The sequence below is a fragment of the Bison bison genome, unplaced genomic scaffold (genome assembly GCF_000754665.1).
Source record: "Bison bison bison isolate TAMUID 2011002044 unplaced genomic scaffold, Bison_UMD1.0 scf7180017864180, whole genome shotgun sequence".
In the NCBI taxonomy this organism is placed as follows: domain Eukaryota; kingdom Metazoa; phylum Chordata; class Mammalia; order Artiodactyla; family Bovidae; genus Bison; species Bison bison.
In genome coordinates, this window is record NW_011494752.1 from 3,584,490 (window position 1) to 3,607,570 (window position 23,081).

Below are 23,081 nucleotides of genomic sequence, written 5' to 3' on the forward strand. Positions count from 1 at the left end.
CTGGGTGAGCCCATCCCTTGACTCTGCCCCCACCCTGCTCTGGGGCCAGATGTGGGAGTGAGGGGGCATCTCCAGAAACACTCTATCTGCCCACTGCCTCCTGGGAGGCTGCCTTACATTTACCCCTTCCCCATGACTCCACTCGCCTAGCTGAGGTTCAGAGCGAGATCGAGCGGATCTTTGAGCTAGCCCGAACCCTTCAGTTGGTTGCTCTGGACGCCGACACCATCAACCATCCAGCCCAGCTCTCCAAGACCTCACTGGCCCCCATCATTGTTTACATCAAGATCACCTCTCCTAAGGTGGGTACAAGACCCTACTGGGGACAGGAGTGCTCTGGGTGGGCTGCCTGTGTTTAAGCCCCAGGTACTGCTTACTAATCATGTGACTTCATCTCCTCAAGCCCAGATTCTCTTCTCCATCAAACTCCATTGTCTGGATATTGTGAAGATGCAACCTAATGTGAATACTTATCACTTAGCAAACGATCTGGTATAATATACCTCGTCGTGTATTAAGTGTTTTAAATATTATTATTAGAGTTGTGCAGGTTAGTCCCCTGTCTCTGCTTTGTTGACCTCCCATCCTTAGTCCAGAAAATAGAAACAATTCTGTGTGTTCTGCCTCAGTGTCACCCAGCTACTTGGCAGTTGGAAAAAGACCTCTCCTGTCTTTTTTTTTTCTCCTGTCTTTTTATTTCAGCCCTTTTTACTGTACTGCCCTCATTTAGACCTTGATAGAGATGAACTTGGTAGGAAGACTGATTTACTTCTTTGTCATACAGCAGCTCCTTTAATTCCCCCCCCCAGACATTAGTGGTTTTGAGAAACGTGGAAGGTGAGCCAGGTTGAAGGATTTTTATAAAATGTTTATTTATGTGACTGCTCCGGATCTTAGTTGTGACACGTTGGGTCTTTAGTTGTGTCTTGTGGGATTTTTAGCTGCAGCAAACTCTTGGTTGTAGCAATTGGGATCTAGTTCCCTGACCAGGGATCGAACCCAGGCCCCTTGCGTTGGGAGTGCAGAATCTTAGCCAGTAGATCACAATAGAAGTCCCTAGGTGAAGGATTTGAAGTTAGAAGACATGAGGGTCAGATCCTAGCTCTGAGTGGCTTATTTTAATTAATTAAAGTTTGTTGTTTTTTTTGGTTGTATGTTATTGAGCTTTGGATCTTGGGGAGATAATTTAGCTTTTGCACAATTTCTTCACCTACAAAATGGGAATTATAATGCTTATCTTGAGGTAGTGATGTAAAGAGCCCAGAGTTCTGTCTGATGAAGGCAATCAGGGATTAACATTGCATGATAGCACCCTATGAGCTAAACACCCAGTTTCTAATGAGGATAAAGGGGAGGATGGGATTTAAGTACTTCCTGAGGTGGTTTAAAGGATCAAATGAGATAATGGATGCAAAAGCACTTTGTGAACTAGAAAGTAACACACACTTCCATTGCCCTCGCTGAGCACTGACTCTGAGGTTAAGGGTTGGGACTCTGAAGCCGGGCTGCCTGGGTTTATGTCTCACTGCTGCCACTTACCTACTGGCTCTGGCTCTTTGGGCAGGTCACCTGACTTCTCTGTGCCTCAGTTTCCTCATTTGGAAAATAGGAATCCTTAGGTGATGTTTGTGAAGATTAAATAAACAAATTAACCATGCAAAGTGCCTGGTACCTATTGAGTGCTATATGTGTTAAATTCTTAAAGACTTTTATTTTGAAGTAATTTCAGATTTATAGGAGAGTTGCAAGAACAGTACAAAGGATCACCTTTGAATACCCTTCACTCAGACCACTACTTTTTTAATGGCTCTTTAGAAATAAAATTCACATGCCATTTAATTCAGCCATTTAAAGCATACAATTTAATTTTTTTTTCAGACTCACTAATTTTGAACATTTTGCCACATCCACTTTATCTTTAGGGCTTCCCCCATGGCTCAGCAGGTAAAGAACCTGCCTGCAGATGCAGGAAATGAAAGAGATGTGGGTTTGATCCCTGGGTCAGGAAATGAAAGGATCCATGGAGGAGGGCATGGCAACCCACTCCAGTATCCTTGCCTGGAGAATTCCCATGGACAGAGGAGCCTGGGGGGCTATAGTCCATAGCGTCACACGGAGTTGGACATGACTGAAGTGACTTGGCATGCACACACTCTATGTACGTCTGTATTATGTATATATGTGTTTATATATATATATCTTTTTTCTTGAACTGTTTAAGTTGTAGATCTTGTATTTCTTTATCCCTCAAAATTTCAACATGTATTTCTTAAGAACAAGGACCTTAACTTACATGTCAAATTCAAGAAATCTCACTAAAATACTGTCTATTTTCAGTTTTCACCAGTTGTCCCAAAAATGCCCCTTATAGCAATTTCCCCTTCAATCCAGGATCACGTGTTGCATTTAGTTGTTAAATCTCTTTAGTATTTTTTTCTTCTTTATTTCATTTTTTTTCTCCTTAGTAATCTTTAAGCTAAAAATCGAAGAAGGGCTTTTCTTCGATTCTCATGAGACTATCATTTTTGAAGAGTACAGATCACTTATTTTGTAGATTGTTGCTCAAGGTGGGTTTGTCTGATGTTTCCCTGTCAACAGATTGAGGTTTTGCATTTCCGGTAGGAATATTCCCCAAGTGATGTGTCCTTCTGAGTGCATTACATCAGGAAGCATAGGATGTTGGTTTGTTGTATTGCTGGTACTGTTAACTTTGACCACTTAGTTAAGGTTGTAGCTTTATGTCTAGCTATTATCATTATTATTGTTATCATTGAGAGGAGGATTATAATAGTGGCTGCCTAAAGGCATTATTGTCAGGACTAAATGAAAAGAAGGACTTTCCTGGTGGCACAGTGCTAAAGCATCTGGCTGGCAATGTGCAAGTCATGGGTTTGTCTCCTAGGTAGGGAGGATCCCCGGAGAAGGGAATGGCAACCCACTCCAGTAGTCTTGCCTGGAAAATCCATGGACAGAGGAGCTTGGTGGGCTACAAGTCCATGGGGTCACAGAAGAGTCGGACACAACTTATCAACTAAACAACAACAACAAAATGAACAAAAGCACAGACCAGTGCCAAGGCATAGCAAGTGTCCCTATCAAGGATGGCTGCCTGTTGTTAACATGGAGGGGAAGTTGGCTCAGAATGAATGAAACCTGTAAAGAAGGTTACAGGGGTTGGGAAGGAGAATCACTGCCCTTCATACAACCACTGTTGGAATGTCCCAGGGGAGGCTGGCATGAGACCCAGGAGAGCCTGAGGTTTGTGTAGGATGGACACAGGGCTGGTGAGGTCATTTCTGAAAAGGCATCCAGGGCTGAGCGTCATGGAATGTTCCCCCGGCCCTGATACTGTCTCTCCACGTTGGCTCCAACCAGGACCTGCCTCTCCAGGTTGGTGCATTGCAGGGTCCCTCTAGCTCCTCTTTTCCCCTTACCAAACAGGTTCTTCAGAGGCTCATCAAGTCTCGAGGGAAGTCTCAGTCCAAACACCTCAACGTCCAAATAGCGGCCTCAGAGAAACTGGCGCAGTGTCCCCCTGTGAGTGCTCAAAGGGAAGGGAGGGCATTTGGGTTCTCCTGGTTTCCTCTGGCCTGCTGAGAGAATGACCAGGAACACCTGGGTCCAGTTCAGAGGTGCAGATGGATTGTCTGGGAAAAGAGGGCTGAACAGGCAGTTAGAGACTGTGTTCAAATCCCAGCAGCACCACTTCTCTATGGAGAGTTAAGCCCCTCTCCACACCTTGGCTACCTTATATATAGAATGAGGAAGCTGTAATATCTAGGTGCTAAGACCTCCTTATATATATTTAATTTACATATCTGAGAGCCCTCCTCTTCCTGAACATCCAGAGGTTTCTTTTTAACTTTGTCCTTCAACCCCTTGACTCCACCCACTGCCCCCAGGCCACACCCTCACCCCTTGGTCACGCCCAGCTCATCCCAGCCCTGCCCTTAACCCCGCCTCCACAGGAGATGTTTGACATCATCCTGGATGAGAACCAATTGGAGGACGCCTGCGAGCACTTGGCAGAGTACTTGGAAGCCTATTGGAAGGCTACACACCCGCCCAGCAGCACTCCGCCCAATCCGCTGCTGAACCGCACCATGGCTACTGCAGCCCTGGCTGCCAGCCCTGCCCCTGTCTCCAACCTCCAGGTACAAGTGCTCACCTCACTCAGGAGAAATCTCAGCTTCTGGGGCGGGCTAGAGGCCTCGCAGCGAGCCAGGGCGGTGCCCCAGCAGCAGGAGCACACGGTGTAGGTGCCCCGCCCACCTCCCCTCCTGCCCAGGGCTCGGAACTGAGTGCAGGGAACTTGGGGAAGGAAGGGAAAAGTTTTATTTTGTAAAAAATGTGGTGAGTGGCAGCTTCTGGTGTCTGTGGTTTTTGATGGGTTTGGGGCTAGCTGGTGGGGCCTATCTGGGCCTGGTCCCATAAGACTATATCTGCTGCCTTGGGGGCTTCTGCTTTGGGGGCCTTGTAAGATAAGAGACTAGGAAGAAACAGGAAAACCAATGTATATTTGCTGGACTCTACACCCGTTTTCGGAGAAGGCAATGGCACCCCACTCCAGTACTGTTGCCTGGAAAATCCCATGGATGGAGGAGCCTGGTAGGCTGCAGTCCATGGGGTCGCTAAGAGTCGGACACGACTGAGCGACTTCACTTTCACTTTCCACTTTCATCCCTTGGAGAAGGAAATGGCAACCCACTCCAGTGTTCTTGCCTGGAGAATCCCATGGACGGTGAAGCCTGGTAGGCTGCAGTCCATGGTGTCGCACAGAGTCGGACACGACTGAAGCGACTCAGCAGCAGCAGTAGCAGCAACACCTGTTTTAGACTCAACAGAGGTCACAGCATTTTAGATGCAACAGACCCACGGCCTTCAGACCCAGGGAGTCCCACAGAGCAGGGCCATTAAAACCAGACAGACTGCCCCCTGCTCCAGAGCCCTAATCTCCAGGGGTTCTCAGAAGAGACCCAAAATGAAGCATATTCTATGAGTTGATATAGAACCTTCCACCCTTCCAGTTAAACAGATTCCAGGGAAGATCCTCCTGTGGGTGCCCCACCCTACCTTGATCTCCTATGGGAGCCATGGTTATTTCTGAGGTCAAATCATTAAGTATTGGGTTCTAGATTAGAGCTAGAAGAAACCCAGGAAATCATTCTAGACCACTGCTTTTCAAATTTGTTTTCAGCACCAGAACCCATTTGTTCACTGAATCTTATGGGAAGTTCAGTGTGTAAATAAGGCATCCTTGCTCTGCTTGGAGAGGGCTAGTGGCTTGGCCTCCACTTTACCTCCACGGGGACCCCTGAAGCACTCTATGTCCTGTCCATCTACCCCAGAACTCCAGGGAATGAAAATTGCTGCTCTAGCCTAATCCCCATCACAGCACCACAGAGAAACTGGGCCACCGAGATGGGAGTCACTGCTCAGGGTCACACAGCTTGAAGTGGCAGGGGATGCACTAGAACCCAGGCCTCTTGGCACCCCACCCAGCAGCCTCCATGGCCATCTTCATGTGACATTGGTGCTAAGGACACTGAGCCATCTCATCGTTGCCAGTGGGGAATAGAGACCCATCAGCCTTCCCCAGTATTCTTGCCTAGAGAATCCCATGGAGAGAGGAGCCTGGTGGGCTCCTGTCCACAACTGTAACAACTTAGCATGCATGCATGCATTGGAGAAGGATGACAACCCACTCCAGTATTCTTGCCTGGAGTATCCCAGGGACAGAGGAGCTGGTGGGCTGCCATCTACTGGGTCACACAGAGTCGGACACGACTGATGTGACTTAGCAGCAGCAGCCTTCCCCAGCCTGAAGCTTTGAGTCTTTTGGGGGCAGGGGAAGAATCCTATCAACCTTGGAGACTGTCACCTGACTCAGAGTGGAGTAGGGAGAAGTGTGGAGTTCTGGACGCCTATGATTAGGGTCCTGTTGGGCTGAAGGAGCTGGATGAAATTCTCTTTAGTATGTTTGGGGCAACGACTAATCCAATCAACCACTAACAAGTGGCAATACTAATGAGCTGTTAATGATGATTTAGCCCAAGACAGCGTTAATGAGTGCCTTGAGGAAGTGACGACTAATTGTTCATGGGTTCTCTACCATGATTACCAGGAGAGTCATGCCTTCTCACACCTGAGAAGGTCGGGCGCCCCCTCTCCTAATGGAAGAACAAATGCCTTGAGTTCTGTCCTCTGGCTGGGCTCCAGAGCCGGTTGCCCAGCTGCCCAACCCCTAGGGCCAGCACCCTCCTCCTTCAGCCAGGCTGGGCGTCTTGGTGCCTCACTAACCTGCCTTGCTTTGTTGTGTTTCTCTCACTCCTGCCTGATCTGCATGGTGTGTACCGTCCGTCTGCTAACCAGGGACCCTACCTTGCTTCCGGGGACCAGTCGCTGGAACGGGCCACGGGGGAGCACGCCAGTGTGCACGAGTACCCGGGAGAGCTGGGCCAGCCCCCAGGCCTTTACCCCAGCAGCCACCCGCCAGGCCGGGCGGGCACCCTGCGGGCACTGTCCCGCCAAGACACGTTTGATGCTGACACCCCTGGCAACCGAAACTCTGCCTACACGGAGCTGGGAGACTCGTGTGTGGACATGGAGACTGACCCCTCCGAGGGGCCAGGGCTTGGAGACCCTGCAGGGGGCAGCACCCCACCAGCCCGACAGGGATCCTGGGAGGATGAGGAAGAAGACTATGAAGAGGAGCTGACCGACAACCGGAACCGCGGCCGGAATAAGGCCCGCTACTGCGCGGAGGGCGGGGGCCCAGTTCTGGGGCGCAACAAGAACGAGCTGGAGGGTTGGGGGCGGGGTGTCTACATCCGCTGAGGGGCAGGGGCTACACAGTGGGAGGAAGGGCTCTTGAGCCCAAGGGAGGGGAGGGACAGGGGGGCTCACCACGGAGATGTATCTTGCCTCCAGGGGGCGCTGTCTCCCTCCTTTCAGATGCCTTTGCTCAGATTGGGGTTTCGTTGGTGGTAACCTTCCACCCAGCTCCTGGGAGTCCCTTAAGCCTCAGCGGCAGGTTTTTACCTACCTGCTGTGGATGTATGGAGGATGCCCACCTTTCTGCAGTATCCCCTTCTCCACCTCAGGGGGCTCTCTCCCCTCACCCAGAGAAAAGGTGCACTTCCTTAACTCCTTCTACTCCGGGCTCTAAATGAGGGCCCTAAAATGGTGTGGCCCTTTCTTTTTCCACCCTGGAGTATTTGGGAATGGGGGGGAGGGGCTTTTCCTGGAGAGGGAGACCACAGACTCTCACATGAGGGCTCTCGTCCCCAAACCCCGGGTCCAGCGTCCTTTACCATGAGCCCCGCCCCCAGCACCTGCCCGCAGCTTCCTGGCTTCATTGTCTGGGAGGTGCAAGCTACAGCAGTGGAAGCTCCATGGGGAGCTGTCTCATGGAGCGGTCTGGATGATGCTGGCGGGCATCAGGTGCAGTGCCCTGTGCCTGCCCAGGACCTAGAACTCTGAGGAGGAGGCTGCCCCAGATGCTGCTCCTCGTCCCACCACCTCCATGCCTCAAGCCTTTGCCTACCCCAGGAATGAGCTTTGCCTACAACATCCCTTGCCTGCTGCCATCAGAAGAGGGGGCCCCTCTGCATCTGAGCCCCCCCATCCTCTCGTCACCTGGGCCCATGGAACACTCTGATCCGCCTCATTTTGAAACCAAAAAAACTGCTCCTTCACTCTCACCCTGAGGCCCCAGAAAAGAGGCCCTATGGTTGGTGCCCCAGAGTTAATCACCACCCCAGGGGTTGCCTCTGGACGTCAGATCTCCCCTGGGGGGTGGGGGGCTTGGCTGCTGCTGCTGCTGCTCTGTATTTGCCTCTTGTGATCCTGTCCTTTACCCATGTCCACTCCACCCAGGAGAGGCCTTGGTACGCCCTCTGCTCTGGAGTGTCCCTCTGCCTAGCATCCCATTGCCCAGCAGCCCTGCCCCCCAGCACCCAGCTGGGCCAGAGAGAGCCGATTGTGCCAACGAGGACTGGGCCCTGCCCGGCTGCCCGCCTCAGGGATGGGCACCTCATGCCTGTCTCGCCACCTCCTGTGCCAATGTTGTCCCACCCCAACCCCTACCTGGGGCGGGGTGCAGCTTCCACTTACTGGTTAGAAGAGACCACTGCCCAACCCTCCCCCTTTCCTGTCTGGTGTCCTGTGCCCCAATCTGTCTGTCTGTTCGTCTGTACTACCCTAGAAGTATTTTGCCACATATAAAACCGCCGTCCTGTCCTTTGCACCGCCTCCCAGGCCTGCTTCTTTGTCCCCATCACTCGCCACTCGGTTGCCAGCCTAGGTGTGTGGGAGCTGCTGACCTGCAGGGAAGGAGAGTGAAGCGGTGGGCGTGGGAGTCAGCTGCGCCCTGAGTGATTTGCACAGCGGGAGAGATTGTGCTTTGACTTTCGACTCTGACACATTATATTCAAGCCTGACAGGAGCTTCGTGGCCAGTCTCAGCTCCACTCCGCCCCAAGCACCATACCTGTCCTGTCTCCCCATAAGTAGAGCCAGGGAAAACCGGAAACTGTAGAGGGAAGTGGAGTGTCCCGGATGTCATTCAGGGGATCAGATCCAGAGCCACTGGCTCAGAGTCTTAGAAGCATGCGTGTTTTTCTGCTCCTGTGGCCTCAGCTGCTCCCGGGCTCCTCAGGGAGGGAAGCGCTGAACTTCCGGCTTCCTCCACTGATGCCTCCAACCCCCACCCCAGTCACTGCTAACTAGCCTTGTGAGAGAGAAGGAGGTATTTTTTGGGGGGAGGGGTGGGTAGAGAATTGGGAACTCCCCCAGTCCCAGACTGAAAGAGAAAAGGCCAGGAAGAAAGTCTGCAGGTGAGAGTGACAGTTCCTGCCTTCATCACCTGGCAGGATGTGGACTTGCCTGCCTCACACAGCACCCAGAAACCATTTCTCCACTCTCCTGGTTCTTGTTTTTGGGGTAGTAGACCCAGATAATCCTCTCCAGAGTGTGCATGTGTGTGTGTGTCTGTGTGTGTGTATAGAGGGCAACGGACATTCAGACCCTCCAGATGAGGGGTTAGCAAACCCAAGGAAAGAGGAACTGGACAGGCCCACAGGTTGAGTGACTGGCTCATGGTTAACAGGGAGTTGATGGCAAAGCCAGCACTGTTGGGACTGGAGCCCATTCTGCCTCCCATTGTGGTGCTCTTCCCCTTGCATTGCAGTGGAATCAATCTTTCTTTCCTGTGTTTAGTAATTGAGCAAACATTTATTGAGCATCTACTATGTACCAGGCACAAGTCTTAAGTGGGAGCAGCAGACAGTTCATAAGGGAGCTCTCTGATGTGGGAAGCAATGGGTCTTAGGGGAACCTGAAAGAGAAGTCCCTGCCTTAACCTGGGGAGATCAGGAAGGGCTTCCTAGAGGAGGTGAGGCTTGAGCAGAGTCTAGAAGGCTGGTTAGGAGTTGACCTGCAGAGAACCAGGGAAAGTATTCAAGGCAGAGGAAGCAAGTGACATGCATGACACATTCTTGACACTTCACTAGCAAAGGGTGCTCTCAAGGTGAAGGGAAGAGTGGGGTCACAGGAGCATAGATTTGAGGCAGCCTAGCTGGGAAACAGCTGCAGTGCTCCAGGTGAGAAATGAGGGTTTGAAGTGGAACAGGTAAGGAGGCGGTGGCTGCAAGAGACAAATAGTGTTTAGGATTGAGAGTTCTTGGAGAGCAATTGGAGGTGGCTAGTGAGAGAGATGTGAGAGTTGGACTGTGAAGAAGGCTGAGTGCCGAAGAATTGATGCTTTTGAACTGTGGTGTTGGAGAAAACTCTTGAGAGTCCCTTGGACTGCAAGGAGATCCAACCAGTCCATTCTGAAGGAGATAAGCCCTGGGATTTCTTTGGAAGGAATGATGCTGAAACTGAAACTCCAGTACTTTGGCCACCTCATGGGAAGAGTTGACTCATTGGAAAAGACAATGATGCTGGGAGGGATTGGGGGCAGGAGGAGAAGGGGACGACAGAGGATGAGATGTCTGGATGGCATCACTGACTCGATGGACGTGAGTCTGAGTGAACTCCGGGAGCTGGTGATGGACAGGGAGGCCTGGTGTGCTGCGATTCATGGGGTCACAAAGTCGGACACGACTGAGCGACTGAACTGAACTGAACTGTGTGAGAGAGAGGGAGGCATGTGGATGACTGTGGGTGATGGTCTTCCCAGACATAGAGGAAGCAAGTGAAAAAACCAGGGTAGAGGCAGACATTAGTTTTGGACAAAGTGGTCACAAGCCTAAGTGGGAGCCACAGACAGCTCCTCCTGTGGGAGGACATCCAAAAGGGAAAGAGCAGAAAACAGGCTCCGTCTGGGCTCCACAGAGAACTCCATCTGCAGTGCACCCTGGTATTTTCAATCAAAGGCAGGGATCATTAGCTTCAGTTTACAGATAAAGCTCTGTGAGGTTAAGCAGTTTGACCATAGCTACACAGCCATCAAGCAAGGACTTGAACTGAGATCTTCAGATTTCAAGTTCTGTGCTGTCCATGACCTCCAAGTCTTGTGCTGATTCCCCTGGCCCAGGGTGCCCTGGTTTCTGCAAGGGGAGGGGTGCGGGGCAGGAAGAAGCAGGTGTCCGAGTACGTTTCTGTCTTCTCGCCGTGTGCCTTCTGCTTGAAATTGCATTCGCCCAGAACTTGCAGGCAGGGGCGTTTCTAGGTGGTTTGGAGATATTGAGCGATGAGGGGAGAGAGATTCTTGTCTCTTGGCAACCACCAACCCTCAACCATCACACAATAAGCATGTTGGTGGTTGTCAACACATGAGGATTTCAACGACCATGAAGTCGGTTCGGACTAGGCCCAGAGAGGCTGATGCTCCTACCGCAGCCACCTCAGGGACTCAGGAACTGAGATGCTGGGGACACCTCCTACCTCCCTCCTTGACCAGCTGCTTCTGTCTTTTCAGTAGTTTCTGCCCCAGAGTGAGCTGAGGTCAGAGAGGTTGAAGGTTTCCCTCATGCTAAAAAATGAGAGCTGAGTTGTGACCACCAGGACCTGGGAGCAGGCCAGAAGATGGGGTGGTTTCCAGCTCAGTAACCTCAAGAAAAAAATCTTAGCCCCAGTAATCACATCAGCAGACAAGTGTGCCTTGGCTCCCTTCTAAATCAGGCCTTCCCTCCACTGTCTCTTTTTTAGTTGTTTTTTGGGTGTGTATATTTGTCTCCCTAACTAGATGGCAAGCTCCATAAGACCCGGACAGGGCCTGTTTTGTCTGCTTGGCATGTTTCTAATTCCTGACTCACATTTGTCAAATAAATGAATGAGTGCCCCCTGAAGATCCTACTGCTGGGCCTCACAGCAGAGGCAGCTCATGTCTGTTTACTGAATGTGCTCCAGTGAGCAGAAACAGTCACTTTCAATTCTGCAATTGATGGTGGGGGCAGGGTGCACTAAGAGGTTCCTTCCCTCTTCCCACCCTCCAACCCCTCCAGGAAACAGATGGTAAAAATGCTTTAAATATTGCTGCTTCCCCTAGCACATTTCTGAGCCTCTACCCTACCCCACCCCAGCGCAGCCCAGCCCATTTTTAACTAGGGCTGAAATGGAATCAGCCTAGATGGGCTTTGGTAGTCAATTCTCCTTCCATCTAACTCTGGGCACCACTCTGGGTGGGATGAAAATTCTGTATTTAGTGAACTTTTCCCTCTTCTGTCCACAAGCTATCCAGCCTTCCTCAGTCCTCTTCAACTTCCATTCCTAATCCTTTTTTAATATTCCAAACACCATTTCTCAGGCTGTAACTTAGCTTATAGCCCTTCAGTCCAAAAGCAACACATCCCCACTGTGCACCAGGCTCTGGGCTGATGGGGAGTGGATGGTGGGGAATACACAGGTGAGAGAGACATGACCCCGCCCTCTAGGACTCACAGTTGATTGGAGAAAGCAGACAGGTCAGTTATCATCTCAGTGTAAAAAGGAAGCCCCATTTGACTGGAGAACCAGACCAGGGCTTGGGAAGAAGGTGGCTTATGTAGTGGGCACTTGAAGGGATTTAGGAACACACCTCTCTGAGAAGGTGAAAGGCGCTCAGATGGAGGAAACGCAGAAGCAAAATCATAGTTGGGCATGTGTAGACAAGAACCATGGATGCAGAGCATGGGGGATAACTCACAAAGGCGGGTGGGACATTGTTCTTGGGGGTTCTTCAATGTCAGGTGGGAAGATGGATCTGAATCCAGTGGGCAACAGGGAGCCATTGAAGGTTTATGAGCTGTGGAGTAACAGACTCTGAGCTGTGCTTGAGAAAGATTCATAGGGCTGTGAGGCAGATGCTCTAGGTAAAGGGGAGGCAGGAGGACCAGTTAAAAAGTTGTTCTCTTTGGGGAGAGGATCACTGATGGGCTGTAGGTGGGCAGTGGCAGTGGGCTGGAAGAAGCTGAATCTCTTGTGTGGTGATGGGTCTCTCTTAACTGCCCCCTCCGTCTGATGTTGGTTTGCTTTCTTCACATCTCCTTTTGTCTTCTGGTTTCCCCCAGTTTATGCAAAGAAGGAAATTCACACACAACAACAAGCAGTTCCCCACTTCCTCTGTCTCCTCCAGCCTGGTTCTCTCTTGGCCCGGGCTCTCCTTCGCTGCGTCTCAGGATCCTGGACCCCTTTGTAGGGTCTTCTTGGCTGAAGGCTCTCTCTTTGCTCCATCCCTATCTTCAGATGCCCACTCTTGGGAATCAGAAAACTATGTCCAAGCAGGTGGTTTGCCAGCAAATCATGGGAGCAGCACTGCTTTACTCCTAGGAGTTGCCCATCACCAAGGAGCCTGCAGAAGTTGCCCATCACCAAGGAGCCTAGCTGGACATCAAGCCCTCCCTAAGGGAGCTCACCCGAAGGAGGCCTAAAGGCCCACACTGATGTCACAGCTGGAGACCTGTTGAGGGTTGGAACATTCTCCCAGCTCACAGAGGATCCATGAGCCCTCTCTGTATCACACAGCTAGTAGGTACAGAAGGTGGATAGCTTAGGGTTTTGCTTGTTTTGAGTTCCCCAGACACGGCACTTGGAGAAGCGAGAGCTGGCATCTAGTGTGGGGCCCTGTGCTAGGTTTCCTGATTTGCAGGGGAGACTAGTCCACCCAGAGAACTCAGGGGTTTCCTCAGGGTGAGGGGGAAGATGTAAATTCTGGACCCCGTTTTCCTTGCACCTCCAGGGCTATGGTAGCTCATTGTCCCTGTAAGGTCCATGGCGCCCTCCTGGGGCCAGAGTCCCAGGGGATTCCCAGGCCCCTTAGGGGACAGACTCGCGGGGCTTCGGGGACCTCATAGGCAAAGTTTGTGACAGCCTTCCCCAGGGGGCGGGGCTCCAAGCATCTGGGCTCGACCTGGGCCCCCGAAGACCCCCCCGAGTCCTAGCCCTGTCTGACTCGGGACGTGCCATGGGACAACTGATGGCCAAGTTGATGAGCATCTTCTGGGAACGGGCTAAGAGGCACATAAGTCATCCAAGTGACCACTTTGACCCAGCTCCCACCTGCTATCCGCCCCCTTTCCTCCTCCTCAACCTGTGGGGTGGTCTGGGAAGATGCGATGGGGCACGCTCAAAGAATCCTGCGTGGGGGCTCCCTGCCTGCTCCGAAGTCTCTTCTGCCCCCTCCCGCCCACTCCTCGTCGGTCGCTCGCTTCGGTGCATCTTTGGGCGCCCCGCCCGGCGAGCCTCCTTCCTCGGGCTAAACGCGGTCGCCGGTTTCCTACGGTCGTGACTTCACGCTCAGCTCTTTCTTCAAACCCCTTCTCTTAACAAGAAGCCCTGGGTTCCCCGGACCTTTTGCACAATCATTTTTCTGGAAATGTGGAGAGGGGACAGTGGGGTTCAGCTCTCATTTCCGCTGTTCCGAGGTGGCTCAGGGGTCCCGTCCCGGTGGGAAAGAAATCTGTCCTGTTGGTTTCTTGTAGGGGGAGGGGGCTCGGGAGCAGAAGTAGTACCGTGAGCCGAGGTCCCCCAGCCTGCTGGGAACACATGTCTCCTTCCTTGGAGGCTGGTGGGGCACACAATCCCTTGGTCATCGGGTTTGGCCCTGACCCTGCCCTTCCCCCGGATGCTTCCAGAGCACAAGGTTATCATCGTGGGACTGGACAATGCAGGGAAGACCACCATTCTCTACCAGTTGTAAGAGACTCTCAGATTCTGAGGGGGCTGGGCCTTCCTACTAGACTGACAGGCATTTGGACCAATCACCGGAGCCCTTTCCTGGGTCTCTGGTAGCCGGGAGAACAGATAGGCGGAACGCTAGTGTGACCTTCCTGGTACAGGGGCCCCTCAGTTCAGTGGCTTCTCCGTCAGGTATTCGAATCCTGCTCGGTATGAGCAACCCCACTGCTCCCCGCCATCTACCCGCGGTCCCTGCCAAAGCCGGTTGTGAGCTTAAAGCTGTCCAAACCTGACCGATGATCGCCTTCTTCGCTCCCCCTAGCGTCAGGTCTCCGCAAACTCCGGCATCCCAGCCTTGTGTCTTCATTTTTCCTCCCCCTTTCAGTCCCTTTTCAGACTGGAGAAGGAAATGGCAACCCACTCCAGTATTCTTGCCTGGAAAATCCCATGGACGGAGGAGCCTGGTAGCTACAGTCCATGGGGTCGCAAAGAGTCGGACACGACTGAACGACTTCACTCACTCACTTTCAGACCCAAAAGGGAGGGCCGGCTTTGGGTCTGGTTGGACTGTATAGGTCCTGGTCTAGCAGAGCCTGGCACGTGTGCGTTTCCCGATATTCACTCTCTGGATGGCATCTCTCCTGTTTGGAACTTCCTGAGTATTTACTTAGGAAAATTCTCCCTGAAAAAGTATAATTTTTCCTGAAGAAAAGAGAAATTCAAACAACATGAGCATATATATATAGTAAAGTTCCCTCTCACCCCTAACTCCCAGTTTTATGTCCCAGGTTTTCCAGAGGTATTTCCTACATATAAAAACATGTGTTTGTTTGTTTGTTTTTCTAACTCACTTTAAACAAAGCCCCTCTCTGAAGGCCCTCACTTATGTCTGTCTCCTTTTTTCAATCCCTTGCTACTTGAAGTGTGGTCCACACACTGGCAGCATTGACATCAGCTGAAAGTGTTAGAAATGCAAAATGTTGGGCCCCAGTCTAGACCCTCTGGATCAGAATCTGCCGTTTAGCAAGACTGAGCTGCATATTAAAGTTGGGGGTGACTGTTCTAATGAGTCTCCCCTCTCTGGGGTCCAAGTCAAGCAGGACTTGATCTCCCTCCTGTCTGCATTCCCTCATCCCCAGCAGAAGCTCTGTCAACCTGGGCTGAGATGCTCTGAGTTTGATTCAGCCTGACTTAAGAGTGGACTGGGCTGAATGGTTGGTGCCCTCTCCTACCTCCCTAGCCTGGCAAATGAGGTGGTCCATACACGTCCCACCATGGGTAGTAACGTGGAGGAGATTGTTCTGCAAAAGACCCACTTCCTCATGTGGGACATAGGAGGACAGGAGTCTCTGAGCTCCACCTGGAACACGTACTACTCCAACACTGAGGTAGGAGGCTGCCTGGGCTGGAGGAGCTGTGTGATATTAGCCAGTCACTTAACCTCTCTGAGCCTTGATTCCCCTATTGTGAGATGGAAACTGTAATAACGACCTCTCTGGGACTGCCCTAGCGGTCCAGTGTTTAAGACTCTGTGCTTCTATTGCAGGGGGTATGGGTTTGATCCCTGGTTGGGGAACTAAGAGCCCACATGCCGTGCAACTTGACCAAAGAATTTTTTTTTAAATGATCTCATGAGTTGTGAAAATTAAACGATTAAACAAGAGCTAATTCAGATGTGTTGAATACTTAATGCAGCACAATGCCTGTTAAAATTTTTGAATACTTCCTGGCAGCTTTGTCTGCTTGCTGGCAGCTTTCTGTTTGATGCATCGGATGGGGTAAGCTCTTTGTCTCTGGGGGCCTTACTTTCTCACTCTGGCAGCAGCAGAATCCAGTGGTTTCATTCCTGGAGTGAGAGCTGATTTCAAGCTCCAGCGCTACCACTCTTAGGCTGTATGGCTGAGGGCAAGATCGCCACATCACCTCACCGACCTTCAGTCTCCTAGTTTGTAAAAGGGGATAGTAACAGTTCCAGTTCCGCAAGGTTGTGGCGAGACCCAAGTGGAGTCATAACGCCCAGGACTTGGCATAACCTCTGGCACACAATCAGAAGTTGTGCTCTGTCCACCCTGGGTCTGGATAAAAAGGGAATTCAAATGGGACTAGGGCAGTGAGGTCTTGAGACTGGACAGTTTGTTTTCTGTGGGGCTCACATCAAGGCAGAGTAAAGTGGGAAGAGACACATTCATGGGATGAATGAATGTGTGTGTCATCACTCACAACTTCCCTCTGCTGGCCAGTTCATCATCCTTGTGATTGACAGCACAGACCGGGACCGGCTGCTGACCACTCGAGAGGAGCTGTATAAGATGCTGGCCCATGAGGTAAGCTCCCTGCAGTTGGGAGAGGACCCAGGGCACTAGCTACTAGCTGTGTGACCTCAGTCTAGTCACACAGCTTCTTGAGCATCATTACTGATGTCCCAGTCTCTGAGCACCTCTATCCTAGCAGCTTGGGCAGGGCAAGATTATTCCAGATGAAGGGCAATAAGGCCTTCAGCACAACTGATCACAGAATTCAGAGTTGCAAGTGCCAGTCCTGACCTCACTTGTCACTCACTGTGGTGGGACCCCATACGAGTTACTGTGCTTCTCTAATTCTCAATTTCCCCAAGTACAATGTAAGTGGGACAGGTCATCAATTCCCTCCTCCTGGGATCGTTGTAAGGACTCTATGAGCTGGTTGCGGGCCCTCCATGAACTGTTGGTATCGTTTCATGTGGTTGTTACTGTTGGGCAGGGCCTCCATCCTTGCCCACCTGGGCATGGGGCTGTCTTGCTGGGAAAGCAGGAGAGCTTGAGAGGGCTCGTGGGGCAGTGGGAAGGGAGGCTGGGTCCTGGCAGGCTGACTGGGGCTGGGTTCCTCTGTCCACAGGCTCTACACGATGCGCCCATCCTCATCTTTGCCAATAAGCAGGACATGAAGGACTCCATGACCATCGTGGAGATCTCCAGTTCCTCACCCTAGTGCCATCAAAGACCACCCGTGGCACACACAGGGCTGCTGTGCCCTCACCGGGGAAGGGTTAGTGGCTGTCCTACCTGGACCTTCAGGGCCTGTCCCAACCAGCTGATCATCAGAAACTTCTCTCGTCTCTCTCCTGTCAGAATCTGACTCATAGCATCCCTTAGCATCTGGGTCAGGAGAGCTGAACACCTACCCACAGTTAAGATGCTGTGGGTAAGCAGTGAGCAAGACAGTGTCTCTCTTCTCCAGGGGCTTGTTCTACTGGGGAGAGAGGTGACGCATCAGTCAAACACAAACATTTTCAGTACTGAGAAATGCTATGAAGAAAGTGAAATTTAATAACAAGGATGGGTTTGCTAGAGCTCTGGTGGTCAGGGGCCATGTCTACTAGGAGGTGACTTCAGAACTGAGACCTGAGTGAAGAGACAACCATGGGAAGACCTGGGGGGCAAGCCTTCCAGGCAGAAATCACTGACTCTGACCTTGAGTTTCCCTATCTGTAAAGAAAGCTGTTTCCTCCCAGTGTTTCTATAGAGAATAAATGATATCATTCAATTCACATTCACTGGGAACCTACAGCTGTTCCTCCATATCCATGGATTTCACATCCTCAGAGTTAACTAACTGTAGATTGGAAATATTCAGAAAAAAAAAAGCCAGAAAATTCCAGAAAGTGAAAATTGAATTTATCGTGTGCTAGCAATGATTTACACAGCATTTATATTATATTTACCACTTTTTACATATCATTTACAATATATTAGGTATTATAAGTAATCTAGAGTTGATTTAAAGTACTGATTTAAATCAGTGACTAGGTTATATGCAAATATATGCTACTTTATACAAGGGGCTTGAATGTCTGAGAATTTTGATGTCTGCAGGGGTCCTGGAACCCTGGAACTCCATGGATACAGAGAAACGACTGTACTTTGTGCCAGGTACTGTTCTAGGCACCTGAGAAAAAGTAGTGAACAAAACAGATAGAAATCCCTGCCCTCACGGAGCTTACTTTCCAGGAGGGGAGAAAGAGACACTGAACAATAAAAATAAGAAAATGTACAGTAAGTTAAAAAGTGATGTGCGAAGGGGAAACATCAATAGGAAAGGGAAGTTGGATGTGTGTTAGGGAGAATGTTGCAATTTTAGATAATGTGTCCAGGGAGGGGCTGCTGAGAAGAGAGCTGCTAATTAAACATCTGAGAATGTGAGGGAGCTAGGTCATGGTCACACAGAAAGGTTCTTGAATCAGGCCTGGAGAATCCCTGTCCTCTTCTCTCTCAAGTGGAGTCACAGTGGGTTTGGGGCTTGGATGCCCAGTTGAAGAAGGGGAGACTTTAGGCAGGCCAACCCAAGGAACCACGTATTTCTGGCCATGTCCTTCTAACTCCTGGGTCAGGAGGAGCCCCCTACCCCCGTCTCCAACCCATATTCAGTTCAATTCAATCAGCATTTCCTAGGTAACCCTCATGTGCCATGCACTGTGCCAAGTGATACAGACATGACCAAGACCCCATTCTTGCTTGGAGTTGCTCACAGTCTAATGAAAGAACTTGCTTATGGAGCCTCTTCGCAGGCCTTTGAAGCCACCCTGGCACTGACCTAATGATGGAGTGGGTGGAAAGGTGGCATGGGAGGCTTGCCCAAAGACATTGCTAAGGTGGGTCTCCAGGCCTCTTTGTCCAAGAAGCCCTCCCCAACTCCCAAACATCCAGAGGTCTCTGTACATCTCCTTTCTAAACGTTATCACAGTATGTAGTTATACAATTATTTTTTTGACCATTTGTTTAATATCTATCTCCTCTGCTAGACTGCAAGCCCTAGAGGGCATGTCTATTTTTTCACCAGTAACCCCTAGCATAATACCCATTGCACAGTTCATTTATGTTTGTTAACTGAATGCAAAACTGGATATAAATTTGGGCGTTCCAGCAGTCAGCTCTGGGCAGGGCTGGGGGTTGGGAAGGCCATCAGCCTCATGGGATATGCTGATCTTTGCCCTGTTCTTCCCTCTCCCAGGCTGCCTGCCGGGCTGCAGTGGATGCAGTCTCAGGCCACTGCCAGTTGATGTCCCAGCCTGAGGCCAACCAGAAACTTGGAGGGTTTTGCATGGACTATGTGGGTAGAAAACCCAAGTGACTATTATTTTTCTATGACGCTGTAGTGACCAGGGGCATCTATGGATGGTGAGATTGCCACTGTCCACCCAACCCCCGCACTGAGGAGCTAGATGGAGCACCCTGAGTTGCTGCAGACAGGACAGCAGAAAAGCTGCCCTTCACTCCATGGAAGCAGGCATCCTTCTTAGAGACACCAGGGGAGCTGTTGGATGTGTTGGGGGATCAGGAAGTGGAGCCCCCTCCCTCAGCCCTCAACCTCTCTGTAGGAAAAATGGAGGGCCGAGTAAGAGACCCCTGGAATTGTTCTTTATTTCCTAGACCTCTACCCCAACCCTTTAACCCCCACTCCAGCTTTCCGGCCCCTTAGCCATCTTTGTCCCATACGCTTCAGTCAAAGGAGATGCTAGAAAGGTGAAGGGGCTGGCTCAGGGGTTGCTCAGTCGTGTCCAACTCTTTGCGACCCCATGGACTGTAGCCTACCAGGCTCCTCCCTCCATGGGATTCTCCAGGAAAGAGTACTGGAGCCGATTGCCATTTCCCTCTCCAGGGGATCTTCCCGACCTGGGTCTCCCTCATTCCAGGCAGAGGCTTTAACTTCTGAACCACCAGGGAAGGGGGGCAGAGCCAAAGCCTGAGAGGGGAGAGGGTGGAGGACTGGACGTTCCAGCCAGAGACGGGTCCTCACACTGCAGGGGGTTCCACTCCATCCCCACCTTCCCATTCCCTCTGAGACGCTGGGTCTGACCACAGCTTTTGAGCTTTAAGCTACCCCTTCACTCCCAGTATCCTTCCAGTGTGAATCCCACTCCTCCCAATACCCCAGATTCCTACAGCATTTGTTTATCTTGTCTTTTTGTAGTGATTTTTTTCCCACACCGTAGTAGGAATTTTATGAAGGTATAATAAATGCCATTGAAAACTGCTCATCTTTTATTTCTGCCTGCTCCTTTGGCTGCACCTCAAAACTGACTCTCTGGCAGGGGAAATCCATCTATGAAGTGGAAAGGGGCTGCCTTAGGGTCTATATGGGGACTGGCTCTTCGGTCCTGGGCTCTATAGCCCTCTGCCAGGTGACTAACACCGGGTTTGCCAGCACTCAGAGCTCTGGGCTCTGCCTGGGCCTAGGGGAAGGAGGGGAGTAGGGGACTTTAGGGGTTGGAAAAGCCCAGGAGTACTATGAAAGTAGAGCTGGAAACAGGATGGAAACCAGGCTGCCTATCCTGTGCAGGGAGCAGTGCTATTACCCCCAGAAAACCTGGGATGGTCCTGAGGTCAGTGGGTCTGTTCTCTTAGAAAGTCAGGAGATGCACAACGCTGTAAGAGTCTGGACACAGATATAGTGGGCTCAGGATTTCTTAACCCGGTGGTTTCCATAAAGAGTGATGAGGGGAAGAACTCAGGAAGTCTAAATATCTCCATTCAGATGCCGTCTGCCTTCCATTAGGTTAGCTACAAAGAACACAATAGGTGAAAATTAATTATTCCCTTATTCCGTAGAAATTCATCCTAACTGGCAAGCGGTACCGGTACCACGGGGGTATAGCTCAGTGGTAGAGCATTTGACTGCAGATCAAGAGGTCCCCGGTTCAAATCCGGGTGCCCCCTCTAAGGCCTAGGTTATTTTTTTCTTCCCCGGCTTCTTAGTCCTGCAGTGCTCCTACTGAAGTTCCCTTACAGGCTAAAGAGGAAGGGTCCTTCAACATTGCGGAGCTCTTTTGCCGGCGATCAGAGTGGAGCCCCAGGTCCTGCCAAACCACGCCCTCAGCCTCTTGGGGGCTGTACAAAGGCCGGCTCTCCTGATGGTAGGGTGGAGGCGTGAGCGCCCGCACGCAGGTCTACGTATACCGGGATCTCAGTCTGTTGGAAGACAGACTGAGTTTCTAGGGGCCGGGCTTGGGCTGGGACAGGAAGGACTGGAGGTGTTTGTGAGCGTGTAGGAGAGAGATGGGCGCCAAGGGAAACGCTAGGGGCGCTCTAGCAAGGCAGGAAAGGCGGACCCAGGCCCAAAGGAAGGTCCAGGAAGTGAGAAATCTAGGGGAAGTGAGGGACTTCCCCTCCCGCAGTCCCAAATTGCTTTTTCTTACATCATTATAATTCTTTAGTTCAGAGTTTCAGGAAACAAACTTTGCATTCAGATAAGTAGTCTCTCGAGATTTATAGTCTCTCTGTCTCTTGAAAATACTGGATTCCACTTCCGTTTGTACCCAGTCACAGCGCCTGCGCTGGAGTAGCACTAAGAAGTCATCCGCAGAGGGATAACCAGCAGAGGGGGTATAGCTCAGTGGTAGAGCATTTGACTGCAGATCAAGAGGTCCCCGGTTCAAATCCGGGTGCCCCCTTGCGCATCTTTTTAAGGATCCAAATTCGGATTCTCTCGGTCACCACTTTTCTTACAACTTTCTACTTCTACTATTTTATGTTGACAATTACTTCACCACTGCTATTTTGGGCAAGATGAGGAACGGTGAGACAGCAAAACAAATTTAGAGCAGAGGTTCTCAAAATGTGTTACTGAGAACAGCACCACCAGCTGGGAACGTGTTAGAAATATGGATTCTCGGCCTCAGAACTATAGTACTTGGGGGGGGGGGTCCAGAAATCTGTGTTTTCTAAGCCTTCCAGGTGATTCTGATGTACACTCAAGTTCTAGAAGCTTACATTAAAAAAAAAAATTAGACATGTCATTTGCTTCTAATTATTTCCAAGTTGCTGTTTCAACCTGAGTCCTTTATTAAGAGACCTTTTAAAACAGACCGTGCGCGGGGCATCCCGGACAGGGGACTGTTCAAAAAGATCAGTGCTGGAGTTGAAATTCCGTCCTGGGTCCTCTCACCTTGACCTTTCGGAAGGTAGGGGCAAGGAGATGTGAACCCGCCTGGCTGGAGTCGGAGACAGCGCTCAGCGCGGAGGCACGTCTGGAAAATCGAGGAAAACCGCAAAACACGCGCGTTGCGTCTCGTCACGTGGCCACTAGAGGGCAGCAAGAAGCCGCAGCTGGAAGCAGCAGCCTTTTTGATTCTGAGAGTTGGCAAAACCGCAATTTAAATGAGACAAGAACTTACAGACAGGCCTAGTCTTGTCCCATTGTAAGTGATTAGGGGATGTGGGGCTAAAGGAGGTCGGTTCTGGGACCCTGGGTCCTGAGGAAGAAGGAACTGGGATTCTGAAAGATTAGTCTTTAGGGCCCAGCCTGTATATGTCAGGGTGTCGCCTTCACCCTCATTCTCCCTCCATCCAGCGCGGGATCTCCTTGCCTTCGCACGAAGTAGGTCGAGGAGGGAAGAGGCACCTCCGGGTTCTGACCTGATTCCCTGCCATCTATTAAATCTCCTAAATTGAGGGTATTTTTATTCTGTTCTGATAGGGTAAAAAAAAAAAAGTGATCTATTCCCAGAGCCTGCTTATAAGGTGGTGGCAGTTGGGGTGAGACGTTTCCTTGCTCTCCTCTGAAGATTGACTGGGTCGGGCCCTGTGGAGGTCTGGGGTCCCCAAAGAGGAGGGTGACCTCAGTTACTTTCTGGTGATGGGAAGAAGTCCAGGTTATTTCAAAGTAGGGATGATCCAGGTCCCCTCCATCCCCATGTCTGCGGGGTGGGATAAAGTGGAGAGAAGCCGTAAGAGGGCGTGGAATCCAGGCCTCTGCTGCAAGGGGAGACTCCTGGGGTGGGGGTGGGCCTCAGATCCCTACACAACTCCGTGGAATCGCCCAGAAAGTCGGGAAGCCTGGTGGAAATGGGTCGGGGGTGGATGCTAGGAGCCCAGGGTCTGAGGAAGGGGCGCCCGCTGTCCCTTCCTGGGATCTGGCCCTTCGAGCCTTCTCTCCACCGCTTTCCCCCAGGGAGTGGAGGAGGGGAAGGCAGGCAGGAGCTAAGGTGCGGTGTAGGGGTAGCTGATG

At 51.1% G+C, this 23,081-nt stretch overlaps 2 protein-coding genes and 2 non-coding genes across 6 annotated transcripts in view; all 4 read left to right on the forward strand.

Annotated features, from left to right (window-relative positions):
- The window catches only part of CACNB1 (calcium channel, voltage-dependent, beta 1 subunit), a 19,539-nt gene extending 10,429 nt beyond the window's left edge, over positions 1-9,110 (forward strand). For 2 of the 3 annotated variants that reach the window (XM_010842678.1, XM_010842677.1), the window contains exons 11-14: positions 150-302; positions 3,442-3,537; positions 3,969-4,154; positions 6,373-9,110. In XM_010842678.1, coding sequence (XP_010840980.1) covers positions 150-302; positions 3,442-3,537; positions 3,969-4,154; positions 6,373-6,837 — 900 coding nt within the window. In that variant the 3' untranslated portion in view covers positions 6,838-9,110. Of the gene's footprint in view, positions 1-149; positions 303-3,441; positions 3,538-3,968; positions 4,364-6,372 lie in introns of those variants that run through there. The other variant, XM_010842679.1, reaches the window with a different exon arrangement.
- Positions 9,111-13,386: 4,276 nt separating this feature from the next.
- On the forward strand, positions 13,387-19,173 carry ARL5C (ADP-ribosylation factor-like 5C). Its single transcript, XM_010842680.1, is given in 7 exon segments — positions 13,387-13,447; positions 14,057-14,117; positions 15,340-15,487; positions 16,340-16,423; positions 16,974-17,062; positions 17,064-17,123; positions 19,086-19,173. Coding segments are annotated over 7 exon segments (552 nt in total). The 3' UTR covers positions 19,135-19,173.
- Positions 19,174-20,719: 1,546 nt separating this feature from the next.
- On the forward strand, positions 20,720-20,791 carry TRNAC-GCA. The gene has a single exon. It is a non-coding gene; the product is annotated as a tRNA-Cys (tRNA).
- Positions 20,792-21,453: 662 nt separating this feature from the next.
- TRNAC-GCA lies at positions 21,454-21,525 on the forward strand. The gene has a single exon. It is a non-coding gene; the product is annotated as a tRNA-Cys (tRNA).
- The last annotated feature ends 1,556 nt before the right edge of the window (positions 21,526-23,081 follow it).